General features: G+C 41.2%; 1 protein-coding gene across 7 annotated transcripts in view; it reads left to right on the top strand.

The window, feature by feature from the left end:
• The window catches only part of map7d1a (MAP7 domain containing 1a), a 118,201-nt gene extending 92,988 nt beyond the window's left edge, over positions 1–25,213 (top strand). For 3 of the 7 annotated variants that reach the window (XM_034174086.1, XM_034174084.1, XM_034174088.1), the window contains 9 exons: positions 3,107–3,345; positions 4,115–4,373; positions 6,307–6,487; positions 8,666–8,770; positions 14,118–14,168; positions 14,257–14,317; positions 17,841–17,913; positions 18,291–18,526; positions 24,480–25,213. In XM_034174086.1, the coding sequence (XP_034029977.1) occupies positions 3,107–3,345; positions 4,115–4,373; positions 6,307–6,487; positions 8,666–8,770; positions 14,118–14,168; positions 14,257–14,317; positions 17,841–17,913; positions 18,291–18,526; positions 24,480–24,490 (1,216 nt within the window). In that variant the 3' untranslated portion in view covers positions 24,491–25,213. Of the gene's footprint in view, positions 1–3,106; positions 3,346–4,114; positions 4,374–6,306; positions 6,488–8,665; positions 8,771–14,115; positions 14,169–14,256; positions 14,318–17,840; positions 17,914–18,290; positions 18,527–24,479 lie in introns of those variants that run through there. The other 4 variants (XM_034174089.1, XM_034174085.1, XM_034174087.1 and 1 more) reach the window with 3 other exon arrangements.
• Positions 25,214–26,051: the final 838 nt, after the last annotated feature.

Here is a 26,051-nt window from a genome sequence, read left to right as displayed (position 1 = left end):
CATTTTCCGCTTGACTTGAGGAACAGTCATCTTGGTCTCATTTGATTTAAAGCTGCTATGTGTTGAATGCTAATAAGAAGCATCTGGTGGATACAGTTGAAGCTTCAAGTGAAAACTACTGTCATCAATTATCAGGGCTTTTTCCAGTCTTGTGGTTATTCTATTAAGTTATTTTAAGAAACTCTTCTTAATGGATGTTTTGCTTCCAAGTGTTGTAATCTTTATGGGTTGGTGACTGATGATGCCCCAAATGGGAAATGAGTGCTCTCTTGTCTGCTGTCACCATGTCCAAGTCGCCCTTTTCAGGGAAAATGAGACCTGATATATTGAGTATTTATGCGGCCTTTGGGATTTATTCCAAAGCACCATCAGTGTTGAGGACCCCAATGGGGAAGTCCAAGGGGATGCCCACGGTTCACCAGGCTCCAGTAGATACATGGTTGCTTTTGAGAGATGGGGATGGGCTTGTTGTCTGCCTGGGTGGATGCTATCTGGGACCCGGTGAGGTTATGTTACCAGCCAGTTACCGAGGGCACCAAATTGGTTAAGGCTGGCACTGGTTCTGAAAAATGAACTAACTGGTTTTATGGGTTCTCCCTGAATTTGTCACATGTTGTGGTGACGGCTTCCTTGATTTAACTGTCAAAAACAAAGGAATTAATTATAGGTTTTAGAAAGTGCAGTGTTGAACCAAAAACCAGTACTATACATGGTGAGGAGGTACAAATTGTACAAATGTACAAGTATTGAGGCGCAGTGTTTGACTTGCAAACGAAATTCAGTGAGCTCACAGACAACATTATGAGGCGAGCAAACCAAACATCTCATTTACTGAGGAAACTCAGCTCCTTTAGTGTCTGTAAGGAAATTTTATCTACCTTTTACCAAACCTTTATTGAGTCTTGTGACATTTTTTTTTATATGCTGGTTTTATGGGTTATCTGTGAAAGATAAAAAGTGGCTGAATGGCATTGTCATGGTATAGTCTAAGATCACTCACACCCAGCCTTATGACCTCTGCTCCTTTTGGAAGCGGCAAGTGATCCAGAAACCGGAGTTTTGTGCCAACCTGACCATGTGCTTTATAATGAATTTGTAATTATGCTCTCAGGTCAGCGTTATCATGTGCCGATACGAAATGTAAATCATTATGCAGATGCTGCCATAAGGCTACTAAATGCTCAAAATGCATTACATGCATAATTTACTGGCCTCCAAGTTCCTTGTATCCTGTGTTTTACTGTGCTGTCACAGGTTGGTGCTGATGTTGTGATGTTTGAATGTGGATGTTAGCTGCTTTTCTCTTTTATTATTTATTTTATCTTATTTATTATGAAAAGTATGACTGCAGAAACAAATTGCCGTTTTGGGGCTAATAAAGTAATTTGAATCTTTTGAGAGGTGGTGAATGATTGGTTGTCTTCTTGCGTGGTTGCCATCCATGTGCCAAGGCAGTTCCATAATGTGATGGATGCAGTATTGTACAGCACCAGTGCATGCTACCACACCTGACCTGAGTCCCAATGTTACTAGGCATTGTCTAACTGTTGGTTTCATAGTATACCGCAGTTTGAAAATGTCAAGATTCCAAAATAAGGAAGATGTGCTTTTTGAAGGTATGATCTCTGTAAACAAAGGTGCAGTCAATGAGCTTTGTATAAAATGAATGTTATGGCCAAAGGGGTAGGAAATGGTTCCATTATGTGTCTGTAGTATAAAGGAGGAAAGCCACCAAATACGTAAAGCATGTTGTTGAAGAGTCACTGTGAAAGAAGGAAAAACATTGCTGGAGACACACTTAATATCTGAATCCAAGGTAATCTTTTGATATTAACTAAATTGGGAACTAGCTAGGGAGCTACTGTATTAGTTTAAATAAAATTTTTGGTCTCACTAATGAGGCCAATTACACAAATAATTAACAATCAAACATGAGTGAGTTTTTTCCCCTCCATTGCCCGCTCTGATTGATATCCAAAGCCTAACACCAGAATCAGCTAGCTATTCAACAAAATGCACTACACTTGTATGATGGATGATGCTTCTAACTTGCATGTTAAGCCCCATCAAAAAACAAACATTAGTTTATCATTGCCCACATCAAATTTTATTTATTTATTTATTTCATTTATTTTATTTTTGGCAAATTTCATTGATGGCAGTACAGCTGATGCAAGAACTCGCACATCCTCTAGGTGGCGCGTATGCTTTGCCAAAGACGGCCAAAGTTTACTGAGGGAGGCCCCGAATTTGCTGTTTGTTGTCACTGACAACCACACAGTCAGTTGGCCTGTCTTACTCACACACAGTATGCATGTTTATCACGTGACTAATGTGCAGTACACTGACTGCATTCAACATGGAAACAAGATCTGTTTTAAAATTAGCTGATATTTTCAGTTCCTCACTTGGTATGCAGGTCCTGTATATGTCATCTTTCAGTTTTGAAATGATGCTGTATGTACCTGTTTCTAAGAAAGAAAAAAAAAAAGTCCATCCCATCACTTTTTTCTGATGTCAAGAATGATAAACTAATGTTTTGCACGGCTCAAACTATTTAGTGATCTGTGATCATTTGCTGGCTTGTACCCCACCTTTCACCCAGTGACCACTGGGATAGGCTGCAGCCCCTCGTGACCCTTAAATAGATGAAGTGTGTTCATAAAAATTATGAAATGAATGAATGAAAATTGGGTAATTTGATCAGTGTTAGTCTCAGAGAATGCCTGCGTCAACACTGTAATGATGTCTGTGGAAGTGTGCAATGGTGTATAACGCCAGTGTATTTTTGCCTGATGTTATCACACCATCAAAATCTCTTCCTGACCCATGTCTAATGGTGACTACATTTTTAATCACATAACTTAAGCATAGACTGCTGTTAAAAATAAGAATATAAAAAATAAGATGTTTCAGGTTTATCCTCTTTCCTGAAAAAGCTCATTTGTCTACATAGTTTCTTGCATGCTCTGAACAAGGGTGAGCAATGCAAACAAAGAATGACTCTGTGCTCACCAAATGTTCTTACCATTCCTGTATTTTTACAATTCTGTTGCATGCACAAGATGAGAACTACAGATGATTTCTCCCTACATCTTTCTTGCAGTCCTAGTTCTTTATCAAGACAACGGCCGTCATCTCCAGCCACACTTAAGGGTCGAACTGCTTCTCCTAGCCCCGCTGCTTCCCCCAAGCTGCCAACCACACGTGGCAGCCCATCGACTCCTAAGAACCGGCCCCAAAGAGCCCAGACCCCTGCCAGGATAGACCACCGCACATCCTCCCCTGTCGCACTTCAGAGGATGAAGGACCCTCGCAGATCTGCCACCCCTGAGAACAAAAGGGGTGAGTCCAGAAGAAAAAAGTGATTGTTATGGTTTGATTAAAACTAGCACAGTTGTAACATGCCTGTACATCATCTTTTTGAATTGTATCATTTTGTATTTTTGGCCAAGTGGTTAGTGCATTGGTTTCAGTGCAGAAGGTTCTCAGTCCAAACCCCACCTTTGCCACATTTCTCCATGTAATGTGGAGTTGCATCAGGAATGTCATCTGGCGTAAAACGTGCCAATTCAACATGCAGATCCACCTCGGATTTGCTGTGACGACCCCGAGTGCAAACAAGGGAGCAGCCGAAAGGACTTACTATTGAAGGAGTTCTTCTCTGTCTGGCCCAGTCTCTTCTGTGACAGAGATGAGTGAATCTAATGGAAAAAGTCACAGAGTATTTGGAACATATATATATATATATATATATATATATATATATTTTTTTTTTATATTTTATTTTATTTTTTTTCCAAGGAGTCGGTGGAGATTCATTTCAGATTTAATTGGGCAATGAAAACAATGGCAGCACATAGACCGAGCCACACACAGCTGGGCCTTCTCAAATACAGCACTGAATGGCTACACTAATCATCTTTAATGATGTAATTACCAAGTTCTTAGGCTAGAACTACAATGGTTTCTAGTTTTGAATGGAAAATAGTTGAGAATGTTTATACTTAATGATGGAAAACATACTTCAGACAGTTGCACTGTCTATATCCCATTGTTTCACTCCAACCAATCCCTGTGCGCTCCTTTATTTCTGTCTTTGGTTCCCATGTAGTTCCTGCTACTGCAGCGTCCTCAGGCCCGACATTGAGCACACAAATCACAACTGCTGCCGTTACCTCGTCACCTGAGCCAGTCCAGCCAGCCCCTCCCGTCCCAGCTGTGTCTCCTGCACCTTCCCCGTCAGCCAAACCCATGGCAGGCACCACTGATCCGGAGGAGGCGGCTCGCATCCTCGCTGAGAGACGCCGACAGGCCCGTGAGCAGAGGGAGAGGGAGGAGCAGGAGCGCCGTGAGCAGGAGGAGAAGGAGAGGTCAGACGGGTTTAAGATCCATCAACACACTCAGACGCTAATCTCCCACAGTCAGAGAGCAGACAGGACACGGGAAAAGAATTTTAAACATGGCGATGAAGTCAGTGCTGCGCTCTGCCTTATGGCTGTATCTTTGATCTTGGTGAAACTCATAGTGGGATCTGCACGTGCTGTTATCAATCAATCAATCAGTTTTATTTATATAGCGGCAAATCACAACAAACAGCGCTTTATATTGTAAGGCAAGGCCATACAATAATTACGTAAAAACCCCAATGGTCAAAACGACCCACTGTGAGCTAGCACTTGGCGACAGTGGGAAGGAAAAACTCCCTTTTAACAGGAAGAAACCTCCAGCAGAACCAGGCTCAGGGAGGGGCAGTCTTCTGCTGGGACTGGTTGGGGCTGAGGGAGAGAACCAGGAAAAAGACATGCTGTGGAGGGGAGCAGAGATCAATCACTAATGATTAAATGCAGTGGTGCATACAGAGCAAAAAGAGAAAGAAACACTCAGTGCATCATGGGAACCCCCCAGCAGTCTAAGTCTATAGCAGCATAACTAAGGGATGGTTCAGGGTCACCTGATCCAGCCCTAACTAACTATAAGCTTTAGCAAAAAGGAAAGTTTTAAGCCTAATCTTAAAAGTAGAGAGGGTATCTGTCTCCCTGATCCGAATTGGGAGCTGGTTCCACAGGAGAGGAGCCATGCATATTATTACATGCATATTTTAAATGCAAACTTCAAGAAAAGGACATTTAGGCCAGTGCAGAGTTGTTGTGGTTGGGCTGTAGGTGTGGGTGCAGCGATACCAACAGGCCATGATTTGGTTTGAGGTGACACCAACAATAGAGAACATTGAAGTATCTACATGTTCCTCTGTAAGCTTACACACTTTTATAGCAAAAGCAATTTATTCAAGCTGTTGTTTCTTTTTGATTTACTTTATTTCTGTAATTTCTATGCAAAATTCAAGGGTCTACTTAGGTCATCCAAAAAAAAATTGTCATATCCAGCAATGAAATGCTCAATTTAGTCTCTCGTATCAATCGTTGTAATTGCAGCAGGATGCTAGTCCCACACAAACTTGTACAACATATTTGCCAGAGTACAAGTCACACCAGAAGACAAGTCTTGCCCATATATGTTGCAACTTTTAGAGGAGGATTTTCTTAAAAAGAAGACCTGAAAATTCAGCTACAATTTGCCAGAAGGTACATCTGAGATGCAAGCCTAGATTTGATGTTTTGGTGAAAGAAAATCCTTCTCTGCTGTACTTCATCATGAAGCTGTATAACTGGTCATACAAAATGCAAAACATGCACAATTTCTTCAATCACAGCCCCAGAAGCCTATAACTTCTGGGAAATGTTCATGTATCCATCCCCTGACTTGTCTGAAGAACCTGCCAATAAAACTGATTATTTACAGGTATTATACCAAAGGGGTACACTATGTATGCAACCCATCATCTTGACTTTTAAATTTGAATTAGTTTATTTCAATTTGTAGAGATTTAGTTTGAGTTTATGGAAGATAATTTTAGAGATTTCTATATTGAGAAGCCTGATTTGCTTTTTGTATTTGAAATTAAAATGTGAAATATGAAGGAGCCCAATACTTTGAGGTCACTGTATGTGAATGAGACTTTGGTGTCTGTGCCATGCAAACATGGTGGTCCATGATGATTGTGACCACAGAAAGTTGTTGTATACAGTTTGGCAATAGATGTGATCTGTTGTAGCTCAAAACAGATTTTCCATTTCCTTAGTTTGGTTTCCTGTTGCCTGTGCTTCAGAAAGGCATGACAGTTGCCCATGGATCATGTAAAATGAAGAAATGAAATGCTGAGTAGATTCAGTTACATTTAAATCAGTGTTTGCACATTAGTTTCTGGGAAATCCTCAGCCTTGATTTATTCTTGACCCTGTATAGGATTTTGAGGGATGAGCGAATAGCAAGAGAAGCAGAGGAGAGGCGTCGCAGGGAAGAAGAAGCTCGAGCCATGGCTGAGGAGCAGCGGCGGATGGACGAAGCTCAGCGTCTGCAGGAGGAGAAGGAGGCACAAGAGAAAGCCAAGGCTGAGCAGGAGGAGAATGAACGCCTCCAGAGACAGGTGCTCATGTCAGATCACAGCATTCAAATCAGTCATGTTCCACAGGACACTGTTCTTTTAGGAACCCCCACAATCCAGAAAAAGTGCAAAAATGGGATGAAACATTTACTCCAGCTTGCCTTTTATCATGCTGGCTTATAAGGTGCAGACCTGGCAACCCGTTGAAAAATTAAAGTAAAGCTGCACCCGGCTGCGTTCTCAGCCAACACCACAACAAACGCTGCTTTTGCTTCAAATTTTTTTTACCATGATAGAGCACAAACACGTTTCAAGCTGTACCCACGTCACTTCACGACCCTGTTTAAAGATGTTTGAACATGACTGAAGCTATGAAGACTACGAACACCTGGATGTGACCACGTAATGACACCAATCTGGTGAATCGGGATGGAATTTTTGAACAGCTGAAAAATTCCGCCCGATTTCAAAACTGGTGCTGATGATAGCCGTAACTATTGCGTATACCAAGTTTGTTCAAGATTGAGAAAAGCTGGATCAAGTAGTTGGAAGGAACGGCGCTCTGTGGAATAGGGGTATTCCATTTATAAACATAGACATGTCAATGAGCACAAATCCTTTGATTTATCCAGCAAAGAACACAAACCTGAAGATGTGGTGCATTTCATTTTATTGGAAATTGGTTCCCTTATGGCTTAAGAATGTTGACAAAATGAAGTTGTGCATTTATTGGTCTCCTGCCCTATGGAAGTGAGATAGGTTGCATCCAACACACCTCTTGTCACTGTGATAACTCCTCAGTACTTCCATGCATTGCTTTCATATCAGATACATTTGCTCTCTGGACTAAAATCTTGGACAAGTTTGCATGCGAGTACTCTGTGACCCTTGCGACCTCAATAAAGATGGTAAAAATCTTGTTGCTGCCATAATTCATGCACATGCACCACATTCAGACTCTCTGCCATATTTTCCAGACTATATGTTGAAGACTATATGTCAACTATATTAATTAGCTTGTTAGCTAATTAATGTAATTGTACGATGCAGAGAACTCAAGCGTAGACTCTTCCTTGTCACCACTGAAGAGACAACAACATTAATGCACAGCTAAACTTGGGCTTGTGTATCTCAAAAAATGTAAATAATCTCTTTAAAACAACTATATATTTTTGAAACATTAATTACCTTACCTTAGCCTAGCCATCCTCCTCATTGCAGTTGTGGCTGTCCCACAAATTGCAAACAGGTTGAATGCCTATTTGTATGAAGTTATTCGCTCTCTTTATTCAAGAGCGTTTGAAGGTTATTCCTCATCTTTATTCGATCACGGTCTTTCAGTTGAAACAATGGTTTATTAATTTTGCTTGACATAGCTTATTATCCTCATTCAGATCTTCTTGTTCTATGGCAGTTGACACCCAGCTTGATGGTGCACATTTCCACCTTATGTTCCACAGGCTGGATCAGACAGTACCTCACTCAGATCAGTATACAGAAGCAGTTTGTCACGTGTCCAGACAGTGCCCTCTTATGGTTGTAGATGACAATGCAATATATTTTGATATACAGGTTGTTTTGAAATCTAAGATGCAGCACCAGTCTAACAACTAAAACAAAAATAAAAATATGATTTATAGTCTGGAAATTAATTATATCTATAGGCTTTCATACTTTTATGCATTAACACTGTACACAGATGGGAGGGTACTGAAGTATACCACTTGTTATGACAATTTCCCAACCTTTTTAGACTAAACAGTTGGTTTCTGAATGTTAAATAACCAACATATTGACTAGTAATGGACTCAGTTTGTCGATGCAACTCTTTTTGTGCAAAGGATTCTGTGTTTATGACGAGGACATCAAGCCATCACTTTGACAGTAACTACTGCTTATGAAGTACACACAGAGTACAGCCATATGCCATGATGTTTTAAGCAGTACTTACTCTGTGTCACCCCCTTGTGGACTTTCAGACAAGCAGAATTTTCTACATAAACATTTATTATGTAATCTTCATTTTGAACAGCTTTCACATCACTGTAAATGCTGAAAATAGATTATTTTGGCATAGACATGGAGGAAAATATCCCTTTTGTGGTTATAAACAATCACTGTCAGGCAGGGCCACACCCTAGCCAAAAATCTTTCTTTTCTTTTTCCCTTCCCTTCCACCAGCATTAAAATCATGATTGGATTATCGCCTGTGTGTTTTAGAAAGAAGAAGCTGAGGCTAAAGCCCGGGAGGAGGCGGAAAGGCAGCGTCTGGAGCGGGAGAAACACTTCCAGAAGGAGGAGCAGGAGAGGCTGGAGAGAAAAAAGGTGGGGCAAAGCATCTGCCCACTCATATTTGTTCTTTCCACTGCATCTTAAATTCTTTTATTTCCAAATGGACCATTTTTGAGTCATTAAAGTAGGACCTGAGTTTTAATAAATATACCAAGAAGTGGGCTGATTTTTCTCACCTTTGACATGACTAAAGCAGGCTTGAATGGTGTGTCCTCGAAATCAAACTAAACAGAGTTTTGGGATTATCCTGGATTGACCGTCTGCACGCAGTCATTTAACAGGGTTTGTAAAGAAGCTATATATAAACACATAATGGACGTGCTCTCACTCTGTCGTTCCACCACCCACAGTAATGTCAGAGCGGTGCTGGCCAGCCACAGCCTTCCATCTTCTCTCCTTGTGTGAAAGGTTTTAAGCTGTACTTGCCAGGACTGGCTCACCCGGCCAAAGTCTTAACCCTCACCTACGGCTCAGCCTTAACCCCCAACATCTCAGCATGCAACGCGCTGCTCATCACTGCAGTCGAGCTAAACTCACAGCGCCACCTCTGCGCACAGAAAGTTATCTTAAAAACGAGACGACGTGAATACTGGTCCAGCCAGCGCTGGCACGAGGATGTGAATGTGCGGGAGTAATTTTGGACTTTAGAACGATTTGCTTTTATGAGGGGCAGCTGCAGTGCAGTCGTGGTGTCATGTTTGCTCCGTGTCCTCAGAGGAAGGTCACACATTGTTTGAGCCTTTTGTGCTGCTTGTGAATCACAACTCTTTTATTCTTTATTCTCTCTGAGGGAAGACTAGTTATTATTCTGTTGCTGTTGTACGACAGGTAGCTCAGTGGGTGTTGGGCTGTTAATATATAGACCTACATTTGATTCCTGGGCATGTTACGTGTGTGTGTTCTTGGGCAAGACCTTTCATCTGCATTGTTCCAGTCCACCCAGCTATAAATGGGTCCAAGCTTTGGCTGGGGAATTCACCGACGATGGACTCGTGTTCCGTCCAGGGAGAGTCGTAAACTCTCATCGTAGTATAGAATCCAGGAATAAACACTCTGACCAATGGGCCTGTCCATGTTTTCCACCATTTGTTATTTAGAAGCATCCAGTGATGTCTGAGTTAAAAACTCCTGTCATCAGACCTGTCATCTAGAGATTTTCAAACCTCATTCCACGCTGTTAATTAAAAAGACAGTCATGTTGGACATGGATACACAAATTCAAAAGATGAGCAAGACAATGAGCAATGTCACTACATCTAGCAAAACAGTTTGTCTACGTGTAGCAGTCTTTACACGCCAGAGGCAAATTATAATATGTTTGCTGGGCAAAACTGTTGCATCCTATTTTATTTTTTTAACATGTCACCTAAAAATTTGCATGCAAGGATAAATCAAAGTGTAGTTTTCTGTCATAATTGTAGTCAAGACCTTTGAATGTGCACTGATGCACATTCAAAGGTATGATACTGGTATGGTAAAGGTATATGATATTTGGTCAAAAACTTTAGCATAACCAGAAAAGCATTGCACAAAACAAAATTTGTCCACCACTCAGTACAGAGATGTTGGACCTAAATTACCCAGGAACCAAAAACTTTTGGTTGTTCAAAATATACAGTATACTCTCCCCCTCATAGTATTTCAGCAACAGTTCAACAATTACACAAGTCTGTTTCTGTGTTGGGTAGCATATCATTAAAAGGTAAAATGAGAAATTTAAAATCTTAATTTCAGTAAAAGATTAAAAATGGTTTCCATTTTGTTAAAATCATATTTTTAAAACAGATACAGGTCTTTTCAGATGAAAGAAAATGTAAATATTTTGTATTTTTATAGCCCGATGCATGACATCAACAGAAATGGTAAATGGACTACATTTATATGGCGCTTTTCCATCTTCATTAGACACTCAAAGCGCTTTACAATTATGCCTCACATTCACCCCGATGTCAGGGTGCTGCCATACAAGGCGCTCACTGCACACCGGGAGCAATAGGGGATTAAAGACCTTGCCCAAGGGCCCTTGGTGATTTTCCAGTCAGGCAGGGATTTGAACCGATGATCTTCTGGTCTCAAGCCCAACACCCTAACCACTAGACCATCACCTCCCCCAACAGAGACAACCAATGGGGATAATGATCAACTATTGGATAACTGAGTCAAAATAATTGTAGTAATCAGTTTTAAGGGTGAAGAGTCACCACACCTGCAAACTAAAGTTTGGGGTTGGGAGGGTGACGTATATAATAGTCGTCCTCCCTGTTCTGTCCGCCTCTTGCCTAATGATTGCTGGGATAGACTGCACCCTCCACCGCCCTTTTCCTGCAACCTTTAACTAGAATAAGTTGGTTTGTAAAACGTATGAATGACTATATAAACGATTCTTTAATACAGAGGTTGGCCAATTTGGTCATCCAAGTATTTCAACACAAAAGATTTACTGCTACTGATATATAGTGCATGAAAGGAGCTAGTATGTCAGGGTTTGTGTTTCTCCCAGATGACTGGTTTTCTTTAGTATTTAATGCCTACGACTTGTATACATTGTTATCTTTAGATTTATTTATTTATTAGACTCTTGTTCTCAGTACTATCTCAAAGAATCTTAACAGAATGTAAACGAGTGAATGCCAGTCTTTCAGTTTTTCTGTTGATGATTTTTACACCATATTAAGACGACACAATGAGATGAAAAATCTGCTTTGGGTGATGAGGTAATTTAGCCAGTGTAGGAAATGTGTTTGTCAGTGCGTTAGAGAGAGACCACAGACTTCAAGTGACAAACTCACTCTTTCCTTACTTAAGTTGTTTTTGGGATCTATGATCAGCATGTGTGAGTGTAAAATCAACAGACGCTAAACGGATAAATATGAGTGAAACAGGCTGAAGGCAGTGATTACAAGGCAAGTTGTACAATCTATAACAAACAAACAATAAGGACAAAAGTCACATGCGTCATGGATTTTATCACTGCAGCAGATCCAGTGATTTGTTTGTTCTGTCTGGCATGTAAAGGCCATAAGGGCTCAGTCTCATTCATTAATTCCTTCTGATGGCTGCTGCTGTGTTACATTATTGGACAGGAAAGGATGAAGCAGCGCTAGTTGCGTGTTTTCAGTCTAAACAGCAGCAGCATAGGATATTTAGTTTTTGGGAAAAGCATGAGAACATGCAATGCGCCCTCATCACATTTAACCCTCCTGCCGTGTTCACCCCCCCACTTTAGTGTTCCTTGTCAAATATGACCGGTCTGTTTTAACTGCTCTTACATTAACACAAAAACCATTAATCACCACCACTGATTTGATTTAATACTTTTCTTAGCTATGAACAGTGTCTCAGAGTCATGGTTAACATAAATAACTGCAGTGAAAATACAAATAGGCATTGAAAATGTACTCCAAAATGAACATGTAATGTCAAAAAGAAATGAAAAACCAGAGTCCAAACTTCTCAACATGAGGTCCTGTGTGCGTGCATGTGAATTCATGCACATGAGTGGTATTTAACACTCAGGTCAGAGTGGGCCTGGATTGTCCATCAGTGTTAAGTGCTCCACCCACCTCTCCTAAACATTCCTGATGGCAGTCAGTTTGTCATTTCACCAGCAGACGGGTTGTGTATCTCTGTTATGGGATCGAATAATTCTTGAAAGAACATGGAGCTTTTGTAAGGACATAGTTATGAAGGCCTGCCAGACTCTGCATCCCACAGTCTTTTTGTAGCCTCATTGTTTGACCGATATACTCCTGCTAGAATCAACAGACGCATGTAGGCTTGGAGGTCTACCAGGTCTAATTGTCTCCAGGTGTCCCCAAACATACGCCTCCCCTCCAGGTTTGTCATCTTCAGAATAAATTCCTCACTCGACTCTGGTTAAACGAGTTGGAAGCTGGGTGGGGGGGGGGGGTAGGCACAAAAGCACGGGAAAGAGATATGTACCCACAAAATGTATTGTTCAGTCTGAAATGTGTGGTTCGTGTGTAGGCACGGGCCGATATGAGATTTGGACGGTATGATAACCGTAGGCAAAAATACTGCGGTTTCACAGTATTATGTATAGCTTTAAAATGTACTTTAACAATATTATGACTATTTGCATATGAAGCGCGTGTGATTCAGGCGCACTAATTGACGTGATGTCTACTGCTACGAGCACTATACCACTGATTACTTTAGAGAAAATACCAAAATAATAGTCTCTCTTTTAAACATGTAGCATCTGCCCCATGGGAAACATGACTTACTTGCTTAGGGAGAAACGTGGCTGGAATAAGTTCCGGAACTCCGGATGCTCAATACTTGGCCCAGCTTCACCAACAAAGTGCTTGGAATAGATGTATTTGTCCTTCTTGACATGTTTGTGGGAGAAATTTGGTCAACCACAAGCACGACTCGAGTCCACCGCTTGTACTTCTCAGTGGTTTCAAAGATGGGATAAAGTTTACTCCTTCCATGTAATACTTTGCGGGTATCTTGAATCACTCCGAGTCCGACACAAGCCATAGCTACGGTGCTTTGTTGCCACTGTTTTTGGTTTGAAGGGCTATTCCGCGAAAAATAAAACGAAAAAGCCGACTTGGTCCTTTTAGATGGAGGGAAAAGTTCAGGCTTCGCCTCCTTCAGCCATGATGCAGAGCTAGTTAATGTTAGCTGCCTGTTTGTAAAGAGAGACCGAGGTGCGCGCCAGGGGGAAGGCAGCAGCGGCCACCTTCCACTCTGCCTGTCAAGAAATCTCATAACCCGCTCATACCATAGGGACGGTATAACGGAAAATTTTAGTGGTTTTGATACCGTGGCTTTTTCATACTGGGGTATACCGTGAAACTGGTTATCAGCCCATGTCTATTCGTGTGTGTGTGTGTGTGTGGGCGGGGGGATGTTTTCTCATCTGATGGATGAATATAATCTGGATACTCATTCATTTCCTATGATGGTCACTTTTGACCGGGAACACCACAGGTGTCATAAGGTTGACTAAACCAGTCAAAATTCGGTAAAAGTGGTGATCATCAGTTTTATATGTTCACCGTGTGAGGTATATCATGAGGCCTTGAGGCAGTCAGATGTAAAATACAATATTTATGAATGTTTTAAGTTGTAAATCGGCCAGATTTGCCCCATACACGACAGGAAGGTTAAATTAAATGTTTGTTTGTTTTTTGGTTTTTTTTATCAAGCAGCTCTGTCTTCTAACTCATATACAGAATATTGTGGGGTTCAGCAAATAGAAAGGCAGGGGAATCCTTAAAAAAAAGGCAGATAAATGGTTAACAGTTGAACAGAATACACAGTGGTTGAAGGTTTAAAGTGGCTTTGAGTGTTTTAGATGTGAATAAACTTTAAATATCTGTGGCTTTTATTTTTTTTTTTTCTTCAGCGTATTGATGAGATCATGAAGAGGACACGCAAGACGGATGGAGGAGATCAGGTACATTCTTCTGATTTAATTAACAAAACATCATGCCCGGATTTCACATTAACCATAATTATTAATTAGTGATCTGATATCTTCACAGAAGGAGACAAAGTCCTCCCCACTAACACACGTCAATGATAAAGAGGCAGAGAGCAGCAACGGTAAGCAGATGAGTCAGTCACATACAGAAACATCTGAAAGCTTGAGATGTAAATTATTGCCCACAGAATCGCTTTAGATGATTATCTTGACTGATCTCACATTAGTAATGTGTTCCTCCCTACGCTGGTAACTGTTCTCAGGGCTTGGACAGCAAAAATACAAGGTGAGTGGGTGAGTGCGTTTGTCTTTCCCAGGCAGGCTTTGTAGGCTATAACTGAAAAACAATAAGCAATAAAATCTTGTAACTCACCAAAAACAACAACAACAACAAAAAAACACTGCATAATGAGGATGAATGTATTAGGCGGGGACTAAAATTGATGAAATGGATCAAATGAAAATGCACCTTTTTTGTCTGTTTAATATCCAGTTTCAATTTATTTAGTTTCTATCGTGAGAAATCACAACAAAGTTGCCTCAAGGTGCTTCACACAAGTAAGGTATGTGAAGGAGATGCACACCACCTTAGGGTGGCTAAAGGTACAGGATAAGTTAAATATAAACATACTATGTCATATGCACACAGCTATATTTAAAGAGTATCCAACTTTCTTTGTAGAAAAATTGGTGTACAGTGGCTACTGTCATCAGCGTGTTACTCGGCAGGTTAGCCTCGATCATTTAATCGTACCTTTCTCAACTTCCAACTGTATGAGGAGAACAGTGTTATTTAGCATGGAACCATTTGTCTGGGGGTATACGGCAAATAAATTGTAGATATTATTTTAAAAAGATTTTAAAACAAAATTGTATGATTGAGTTACAAAAAGGAAAGACTTTGGACTGAGTTTAATGTGAAGGATCATGAATTTAATTTGTTAATTGTATGGATTATTTATTGAAATGTAGTTGTGACTTTAATTGTATATACGAGGTCTGTCCAAAAAGTATTGGACCTTTTTATTTTTTGCAAAAACCATATGGATTTGAATCACGTGTGATTGCATCAGCCAAGCTTGAACCTTCGTGCGCATGCGTGAGTTTTTTCACGCCTGTCGGTTGCATCATTCGCCTGTGAGCAGGCTTTGTGTGAGCAGTGGTCCACCCCTCTCGTCTGATTTTTATTGCGAATAAATGTCTGAACGATTTGGAGCTTTGCTGCATCAATTTTTTCCAGAAACTGTGAGAGACCTCCAGGTGGACACTGTTCGGAAAATTTAGATGGCTTTCAGCGATGATTTTATGGGGATTACACAGATTAAGGAGTGCTCCAGCCGGTTTAAAGACCACCCACAGCGTCTGAGAGCGCGGCGCGCTCCGAGCGCCGATCGACAGGCTCAAACCCTGCTCAAACAACCAGATCATTTCCAACATGAAGGCTTTGTTGATCCGGGACGTTGTCTGACTTTCACAAAAAAGGCAGAAGGCGTGGATATCAGCACTTTTTCGGCACATTCTACTGTTACAGGAGTTTTTTCATGGAAAGAGAAGCGGAGGATTGCGCCACCATGCCGCTCATGGCGCGGGACAAAACCACCTCCGTGTTGGTCTCACAGGACGGTTTTCAGGTGGCTTTCAGACGGCTTCCGGTTGCTTTTCAGTCGTGTGAGTATCCAAGAAATTGTGCATGAGCTGGACATGCCCCAACATGTCCTGTGAGGCTTCATCACGGGGGTGCTTTGTGCCATGCGGCTCCACATTTTTGGACAGACCTCGTATTTATTGTTGAAATATAATTGTATTGTGATTTTAAGTTATTGGACCCCAGGAAGACTAGCAATCACTTTGTGGAAGCTAATGGGGTTCCAAATAAATAAATAAGGTCTAACCTTACTAACCCCTAGACCAAGCACACAGGCAACAGTGGTAAAGAAAAACTCCCTCTGATGAAATTGAAGAATAAACCTCAAGCAGACCAGACTCAAAGGGATGACCCACTGCTTAGACCATCGAGCCACTTGTTGGATCTGTTCCTACAGCAGAGTCCATCCCGCGTCTGCCACAAAAATCATCCAGTCCAGCACGTGGATCCAGCCGCATCTCAGACAGAGAGAAAAAGAAAACAATCAGTCAGAAAAACTACACTTAAGGTGTAATTCGTCAGCATTAAGCAACAGGAAAGCAGAAGAAATACTAAGGTGATCGCCAGCCATTTCACTCAACGCTGGATCACAGATTTCTCAGAAAATTAACCACATCAAACCATATTTTTGCAGATATTAGTAATAAAATGCTCACAACAGCTAACAGCCACTGCTGCTGAGCTCTGATCAGAGGCTCTGGCGCAGCTCATTGGCACACACTACCTGTCACTCAAAGTGAGCACACCCCTAATTATGTATAACCTTGTGGCTTAAAATATCTTAAATTGATAAGTTATTTAAAAAAAATCACATGGCTTGCACTTGTCATGGAAGGGGAAACTAGCAGTAGAGATCAAAACTGTTTTGGGACCAGGCTGTAAACATGTTTATTTCTCTTCTAAAGTTGGACATTTTAACATGGGATTCAAGGACATTGGCGCTTGGTAATGGCACTCTAGAAACGCTGCTCCAAAGCATTTCAAAACCTTCAAAGTCCAAATGAAGTGAAAAACATCACATGTGGTGCTGCCACCTACTGAACACCAATATCTGCTGTACAGTTGGGAATATGCACCTGTATCAAATTATCAAGTTTATATTCAAAGGCTGCAATCAGAACAGGGTCTTTAAAAAGAAGAATAAATTGACATAAAAATATGTTTGTTTTGTTTTTTGCTCCACTTGTAAAATCCACAAAAACTACAAACTGCAAATTTTAGTGACAATTATGCTACGCAATAGTGCAGGGAGGAATATTAACATCTGGACTTGGTACCACTGATGTTCACAAACCTAAACTGTTGCGTTACCTTTTCCATGTGCTACAAATCACAGGTATTAGTTGTACTTTTGTTCTCAGTTCCCATCTGACTCAGATCAGTACTGAAGCACTTTGCATAAAGGGTTATTGGATTGTATCTCATATCCTGCACAGCTGCAGCTTGCTGTCTTTTCAGTGTGCAGTTCGGCCCATGTGTGCCGCTTGCTGTGAGGAGTAACCTCATGTGGTACTCACGCATTCATTTAGCAGGCCTGCAGACACAACAGCATGCCGTAAAACTTCATATTATCATTTTGTCCCCACACACATGGGCCAAAAAGCTCTCTGTCGGAGCTTCCACCGTCACGTGCGTTGGTAAGAGCCGCTGTTTATGGCCAGCGTCTCCAAAGCAGGAAGGCATTAGGCCGTCACTGATGTGGTCAGACTCCTGGCAGTCATGTCTGAGTTCTAGTCCGGGTTGTTGAGAAGCGTGTCACCCACAGTACTGTCCTCAGCAGCAGCTGAGGCTGGGGATCTCAGCTCCTCAGGAAGCAGCTGGTCTCCCTTTTCTTGCTATTAAAGTTAAACCGTCTCCGGTTAAGAGCAGCCTTTAAAACGCTCTTTTCACTGATGTTGTTTTTGTCACTGTGTGGTTGTTGTAGGTTGGGATATCAGATGTGTGATGATGTTTGTGTGCATAGTTCATGTCAGATAAACGCCTGCTGTATTTTTCTGTAGCATCTGCAGACTATCAGCCAAGGACAGACGTCAGCATGCCCACTGACACGGCAGAGAATGGACAAAGAGAGAGGTATAAATAACGTCCTTTAGAACACATTACATTGGAAAGCTGTTCTGTGCTCATGTTACATGAACATCATGAACAGTATAAAACCTCTGTGGCTGAAACCCAAACCGGGAGTCGACTCCCAATCCCCTCTGCAGGAAATCTGCATGATTTTAAAGTTAAACCTCTAAAGAAAACACATGGGGCAGCACAGTTCATGTCCACAGTAAACAGATTCTGTCTTTGTTTCTTCAAGTGTTTGCTCAATATTTGGACATGCTCTCTGTGGGGTAGATTCTGTCAAGACGTCTGTAATTGGACATTGGTGGTATGAGTCATTTGTATGATGAGTCATTTTGTCCGATCATAACCAAATTGTGCTTTGTATCTCCGCTCTGCAGTCCCCCAGTCCAAGTGGTCAATGGAGTGAAGCCTGACAGACATGAGAACGGTCTGTCCACCAAAGGAGACGGTGTCCACTTGGAAGACATCATCCATCTCACCAACCACGGCAACACTGCTAACGGAGAACGGGACAAACGTGAGACTAGCATGGCCACCGAGCCCATCCTGAGTTTTGAAAGTGAGGAGACATTCATGAAAAAAGCAGGTCCCATGAATCCTCAGCATGTAGCAGGTACAAAACAAACAAACAAAAAAGATTAACTCATGAAATCAATGGTTTTTAACAAGGACACAAATGCTGTTCCAGAAATCGTGCTCTTCTCTGCACCATCTCAGATGTGTCAAACTACTATATTTGATTTAGAGGCTGCATAGTATATTGTTTGGGCCTCATCACCGCAATGTAGGCATGCACAATAGACGCACTGCAGGGTGTGATATTAAGTAATCTATAGCCTACATAATTTTCTCAGGTAATAGTTCTCAGCCTTGGAAAATCTGTAGGAAAATATGACTTGAACCACTACTTTAACATGTATAATTACCTAAAGATATCCAGTAAGATTTTTCTCAGCAAAAATTGTACCCCAAGTATAAAGTCTCAGCTCATGCTGCTGTTAGCCTGTTAGCATTGTGTTATGTGACGCTAGTGAGTTTTCATACTAACATCGCCTGTTAGCATCACATTTTATGACACCCATTAGCATTGCGTTGTGTGTTGCAAGCAAGTTTTCATGCGAACGTTAGCCTATCAGGATTGTGTTATGTGAAGCTAGTGTGTATTCATGCTAAAACGTAGCAAGTGTGCATCACATTATGTGATGCCTGTTAGCATTGTGTTATGTGACACGAGTGAGTCTTCATACTAACATTAGCCAGTTAGCATCACATTTTGTGACACCCATTAGCATTGCGTTGTTTCAAGTTTTCATGTGAACGTTATGGCCCAGTCACACGGCATTTAAAGAAGGGCAACGAAGCCCTGATGAAACAAGAAATCTGGACTTTCGTTGACTTTTGTTGACTTTCATTGGCATCGTTTAACCTTTGCGCAGCTTCGCTCCTGCAGCTGGCGCTTCGTCAGGATTTTTAAACTGTTGAAAAATTTGAACGAACGGCAACGAAAACCTCAATTCATCCGTGTTTTGGTTTGCTGTCGTTCTTGATGTTTTTTTAATCATTTGTTTAGTTTTGTAACGTTATTTTTTTAGTTTGACTTCGTTCAACCAGCTGAATGTTTTCACACAGTGCAGAAGCTAGTTTGTGAGCGCTGAGGCGGCTGCTGTGTTCATGTACCATCGGAAATTACAGGGCAAACTCAGCCTGTTTGCTTGGATTTTTTTTTATCTAGGTGGGGGGGCAGCTTCAATGGGCTCAGGCACCTTAAATAGGCCAGAATTAATCTTTTGTGCAGATACAATTATTTTGCCAGAAGCAACTGCTGAATTCGAAACAACAAAAAAGTTGTGTAATTTCCGATGGTGCTTGAATGCAGCATTAGCGGCAGCAGCAGCTCCTGTGTGCGCTTATTATTTTTTATTACATATAATAATATGAGTGTAGGAATGACAATCCATCCCTCATATACATGTGGCAACTGGTAGATAATTAAAATGATTATATAGAGAGCTCTTCTGGAAGCAGAATTCATGTTGTGGATTAGCTGCAGCTTGTGAAATAACCGCACATGTGAGTCAATGCGCGGTGTTCACACGCACTGATCAATTTACTGCTCTGATATAGTCAGTCATCTTTACACTTATATTTATTCCCCCTTTTGACAGTTTTCTGTTATAAATCAATATATATGGCTTAGCTTCACAGCTTCTGTTTGCAGTTTCTCTAGGACTTAGGCACTGTGAGCTCCATCCCAGTGCCGAGTCCTGGAACTCAGAGATGCAGACACACACTGCTCCAGCTGTGGCTCCAGGCGCATTTTGTTTAGTGTCGAGATCGTTGGCTTCGGTTTTGTTAAGTTCCTCTTTCATCCCTTTTGCGCTGTTGCTTCGCAGGCTGTTTGGTGATAAAGTTCTTTCGTACACCTTTTCTCAATGAATTGTGACTTTTTGTGTGTGTGTGTGTGTGTGTGTGTGTGTCTGCGTGTGTTCGACTTCGATCACACAAAAACTGGGGAAAGCTGATATTTGCTGTTTGGTATGCTTATGTATTTTGGGCCAAGGATGAACGCTGCGAAAACTGAAAGTTGATAGGACAAATGTTTTTGGAGAAATTAGCAATTTTAGCTAACCAATAAACAGTGGATTCTGTGCTGCAATGCACAATGGGCGTTCGGAGTTGTGAGGTTTAAATGTTGTTATTGTGGCTTATGTTAAACAGTGTTGATAGTGTTATAGATTGTGTTTTTGTAGCTCAATTGGTTTTGTCAGTTTGGATAAGTCTCATGTCGCTCTTACCATGAGTGACTTAAGTTTCATGTTGGCACCATGAGTGAAATGTATAGTGGTTTTAATGTCTTCAGCCACTGTCTTTGATTGTCAAATTAAAACTACCTAGCAGCTGTGCATGCAACTTCAGTCAGGGACAAACAGAGCACAGCTGACATTTGCTGTTTGGCATGTTTATGTAGTTTGGGTCAAGGATGAACGGCGCCAAAATGGAACACTGATAGGACTAATGGTTTTGGAGAAGCTGCGAATATTAGCTAATGTTGCTAATTACATTTTGGACTCACACGGCTTTTCATCAGGGGTTCAGTAAATTAAGGAATAACCCTGTTGTGTTTGATTTGTGGATGTTAATGCTGGATTTTACGGTTGCAAATTGAGTTTTACCGGTTATGCATTAGCAGAGCCGATAAAAGGGCTATTTATGACCGTAATCCAGCATCTTACCATGGCACCAGTGTCTTCATGCCAAACTGGAAATTCTGTGAGCAGAATCCACATCACTACTTTCGTATGGTATCTTAATCAATTTTGGGGTCGTTGCTCTGCTAGTTGTTTTTTCTTCTTCTGCTGCTGCTTCTTCTTCTTCTTTGTATTTAATGGCCGTTGGCAACCTCTCCCTCTCAGCTGACAGTGCCATTATTATCTGCGTAGCAGTGCGCACGGACAGGGCGCAGAGTAATACATTAAATGTGAAATGGTTTTAATATTTTGCCACCGTTTACGTGATATTTTATGGTCTGCAATCTCACATGATTAACCAATCAGATTTCCGGAAAAAATGTAATTGGATTACAATCATCCTTATATTAAAAGCATGAGTGTAAGTGCATATAATTGTAAATACATGGATAACACAACAAAATGAAAACATATTACCATTGTGATCCATTTAAAAAAATCAAATGACAAAATAGAAGTAATAATAAAATAAAAATCATAATGATAATAATAATAGTGTGTATATGACAACAACCTAAACAATGTATAAATACATTAAAACAGTAAATTAACATTAAAAATTGCATAATTAACAGGAACTAAAGGGGTTGAGCTCCTCTTCTAAAAATAGTTGAGCTCTAAGGTTCTAAAAACATTCTGGACTGACACACCATTCCAACTCATCACTTAATTTATTACCACCCTTGAAAAATATCAGCTACCTATTTTATAAACACAACCCAATTTAGAGCCTGTGGATCCCCACGGGCAACACACACACACTCATCTTCAGCCACTAAGTCCAAGTAAGGGTCGCGGCAGGCTGGAGCCTATCCCAGCAACAAACACATACTCGTACACACCCAGTCGCACACCTACGGACAATTTCAAGTCCACCTAACCCGCATGTCTCTGGATGTGGGAGGAAACCAGAGCACCCGGAGGAAACCCACGCAAACACAGGGAGAACATGCAAACTCCACACAGAAAGGCCACAGGCAGGAATTGAAGCCATGACCTTCTAGCTGTGAGGCAACAGTGCTAACCACTAAGCCACCGTGCTGCCCACGGGCAACACGCTATTAACAAATTATTGTAAGTAGTTGTACATTTTTTTTAGTGGACGTATTTTTATGCTCGGAATTAAGAGAAAGTTAATTGAACGTAGAGACGGACTGGTTCATGATAAACTGAAAAACATGGTAGAAATGCAAAGAAGACATGCAGTACTGTAAAAAGAATTACAAATCTCAATGTGTCACTCATCTAACATGCTGCTGAGTACTCCTGGGGAGAGGATGGTTTGGAATGGAGAGTTGTCTTACACTTACAAAGGGTGAGCAGGAGGATCGGATATGGGGCGACGGTATGGGCAAAGAGGAAAAGGAGCAGGGTATCTATATCCTGATGACAGCTTTTATTCAGCGGCCCCACGCGGGCCTCCATCCAGTGTGGAATTCTTAGAATATCTGAGGTGGTGAAGAGAGAGCTTCAGCACCGGGGCTTAGAAACATGACGCCACTGTAATTATGAACCCCATCAGCCCACACTCATCCCTCTGCCAGTGGCAGCATCAGCAGCACTCCTGCCACCCTTCACCTGTTCCCCTGAAGACAAGCCATGAGCTTTAATAATATCTAAAGCAAACACAGCCAGATTAAAGCCTTTGCTGAAATCACATTTTACTTCACCACGCCTCCAATTTACGTATAAAATGTCAGCATTCTCCCCTTTTGTTTTCACACTCAATCTAGAGAATTGAGACGTTTCAAAACTTGTAGACTATTTGTGGTTTGAGTTCAGAGTGAGAATCTTAACGAGAGTGATTAAATATTGACTGCAGTTCCATAAGAGCTCAGTTTATTTGCACCAGAGTTCCAGGCCAGATTAAAAATCTTCATATATCTGTGACTCTCTTTGGTGTCACATGTGGTCCTGTCAGTCATTAGTCACTGAGCTTCCGTTGGCACCACGGCGACCTTCCTGCTTGTCATAGCCTATCACTCATGACCCGTTGTCAATGACAGACAGGTATAGGCCCGACTGTCCACTGCCACTCATTTTCAAGGTTAACAATGTGAGTTGTTAGTGCGCTCAGCAGATTCCAACTTTCGTGACCGCCGTCCTACTTTCTTTTTTCTTTTTTGACCACCGGCTTTTCTGGCATCTGATGAGTGGTGGCATTGTCTGTCTTGACCAGTTCCTTCCCAGAAGATGAATTCTGCTTACCAAAATAAATGTCAGCATTTCACTGATACTGATGGCCCGTCATGTTTGGCTTGGTAGTCTCTTTATTTCTTTTTTCTAGTTTGGCTCATGTGTGGATGGGATGTGGTGTTTGTTTCAAGATTTATTTTATTTATTTCTTCATCCAAGGAGCTTTTAAAGCTCGTTTGTCTGACTGTAGGATTACTGAAAAACTGCTAAACCGACACAATGGTGGTGTGTGGGCAAAGATACAATTCAGTTTAGTTCAAATCAGTTCATGTATACAGAGCCAAATTATAATAGAAGTCACCCCAGGGCACTATACATGAGCAAAGCTTAAACCATGAAGAAGCACAAACTCCCTCAAGCATTTTTTTTTGTTTGTTTTTATACTCCAGCTCAATGAAATTGGGGGGCATACATTTTCATCCTGTCTGGCTGTTTGTCCATCCATCACTCCATTTCTTTAATTCACTTCTGTTTCCGTCAGTTAATGTTTATGTCCAGCCCTAATAGATGAGCGAATATTGAACATTTAAAGTTGCACTGTGAACCATAACATCAAAGAAACACCTTCACACCCTTGTTGTGCTTGTTTTAAGTCCAGTTTAGGATATTTGTGTGGAGGGTCCACCAGTCCTAGGGTCCAGTGGTCCTATCCTCATTGTATTATTTGATGGTGTATATTACAACCTCAAACTTATTTAAGTTCACAAATAAATGTAATACTGCCACAGAGCTAACAAACCAGATCCAGGTTTGTTCAACTTACAAAAATAAAACATATGATTCTGTTGACATACACCATAAATCACCTTTAATTGTACTGTTGCCTATAAATCTGTTGCATTGAAAATCAACAAATAATGATAATTCACCATAATTAAATGGTTTGTTTTAATTGGCTCACTTTTGTAACATTATATAACCTACTTTAGTGCAACATATATCCTACCCTAAATATAAAATCATCAACATATATCATACAGTGCTCTCCTTAACACTAGGGCGAGTGAGATATTCCTGATATTCATAGTCCCATTGATGAATTGCGTGATTTAATGTTCGGTAGTTAGATATATTTATGGCTGCCACTCATCCTGACCATTAACGCTTTTGCTCTCTTCTCAGAGGTCCTGTGACGTGATGCAGCACTGACCTCTGTGACCCCAACCATCGCTCACAAGAGGAGCTCGACCTGCTGTTCTCCAGAGCACAGCCCTGTGACCTGTGCCAATCAACAATTTTTTTTTTTTTTTTTTGAGCTGCCAAAACACAAAAATACGCCTCTCTGTGATGGGAAAAAGCAGACAGAGATGATGGACAAAGTGTCAGCACTCGATGCAAAGACAAAACGGGATGAAATGTGTTACGGTGCACACCACGTCGGCGTTCATGTTCGCAGTGAAAAGTCACTTTTTTACTTGACAGGATCAACTTGTACATACTCGTAATAGTGCAGCAGACTTCCTGCTTTTACACTGAATGGTTTTCATTGTGCTTATGTTTTAGTTATTTAACTAAATGGATTAGAAATGACTGGGTACATTTTTGTGAATAATGTAAATGAACTTTGCATTGGACAAAGGAGGGATGAAACGTTGTAAGAAAGGGAGATGTTTTAAGCTGCTCCCCTCTGAGGAGACCTTTTAAGTGAAACCTGGATCTTCTACCTGGCTTGTAAAAGCCCAGTTTTTATTTCCTTTGTAAAATTATACTGAGATTGAAGCAAACATGCACATTCACTGGCTTCTTACTGTGTGTAAACATTTTTATTGCGTCCGACCTGAATCTTATTGTATGCAGACCTGGATGTAATGACTTCATAAGCTTGAGAAGAACTCATAAATTTAAGGTCAAATGAGGACACGTCGGCACTTCATGCTGTTGTGTAAAAAGCATGACGGGTTTTCTCTCGTTTCCACGGAGACTCCATGCAGTGCTGTGTGTTTGAAATACTGGCGCATGTGTACTTGATGGATGTATGTAGACGTGTGTCACCCCATCACTGGGATCATCCAAGTCTCATTAAAGATAACCTGTCCTCTGCAATTCCATCATTACTTTTTCTGAATGAAAACGGGCCGTCTGTGGGAATACGGAGCGGAACGCAGATGTTCTGAATTGATTTTGTGAACGTTCTCAGATTCGTCAATCGGAGGCAGATGAACTAATCTTTGGTCCTTATTGACAACTGGTGGGAAAGTTTGGGAACATTTTGCACATTAGTTTGTGTTCATTCCTGAGGCTCAGCTGTGTGTGTGTCACGGAACATTTCACCTCATGGCTGGAAGGACAACACTTTTAGAGATGGTACCAAATGGCCTTGCAGCTGATGTATTACACACGAGGTTTGTTCAGCTGTCCTTTTCACTTTGGGTTTCCTTTTACAAAACCCCTACGGGATACATACCACTACCTGCTGCCCCCCCACCTCCCCCCACTCCATGTTGTGGTGCCCAGCGGGGGACTTGGTACTTTACACAAAGTGTTTCCACTCCTCTAGTCGGCTGTTATGAGTTACAAACACAGTTTATCTCTTCCTGAACCCTACAACATGCTACACTGATCTTCATGTACAATTTATGTGATTTTTATGACTTCCAGCACTTGTGTGGTTAGATTGTTGTGGAACCCAGAGGATCAAATGATGCTGATGGACAGTTGTGTTCTTCGCTCAGTGTTTAACATACAGTAGTGTAC

The sequence above is a fragment of the Thalassophryne amazonica genome, chromosome 7 (genome assembly GCF_902500255.1).
Source record: "Thalassophryne amazonica chromosome 7, fThaAma1.1, whole genome shotgun sequence".
Lineage (NCBI taxonomy): Eukaryota > Metazoa > Chordata > Actinopteri > Batrachoidiformes > Batrachoididae > Thalassophryne > Thalassophryne amazonica.
This window is presented reverse-complemented; position numbering and strand designations above follow the sequence as displayed.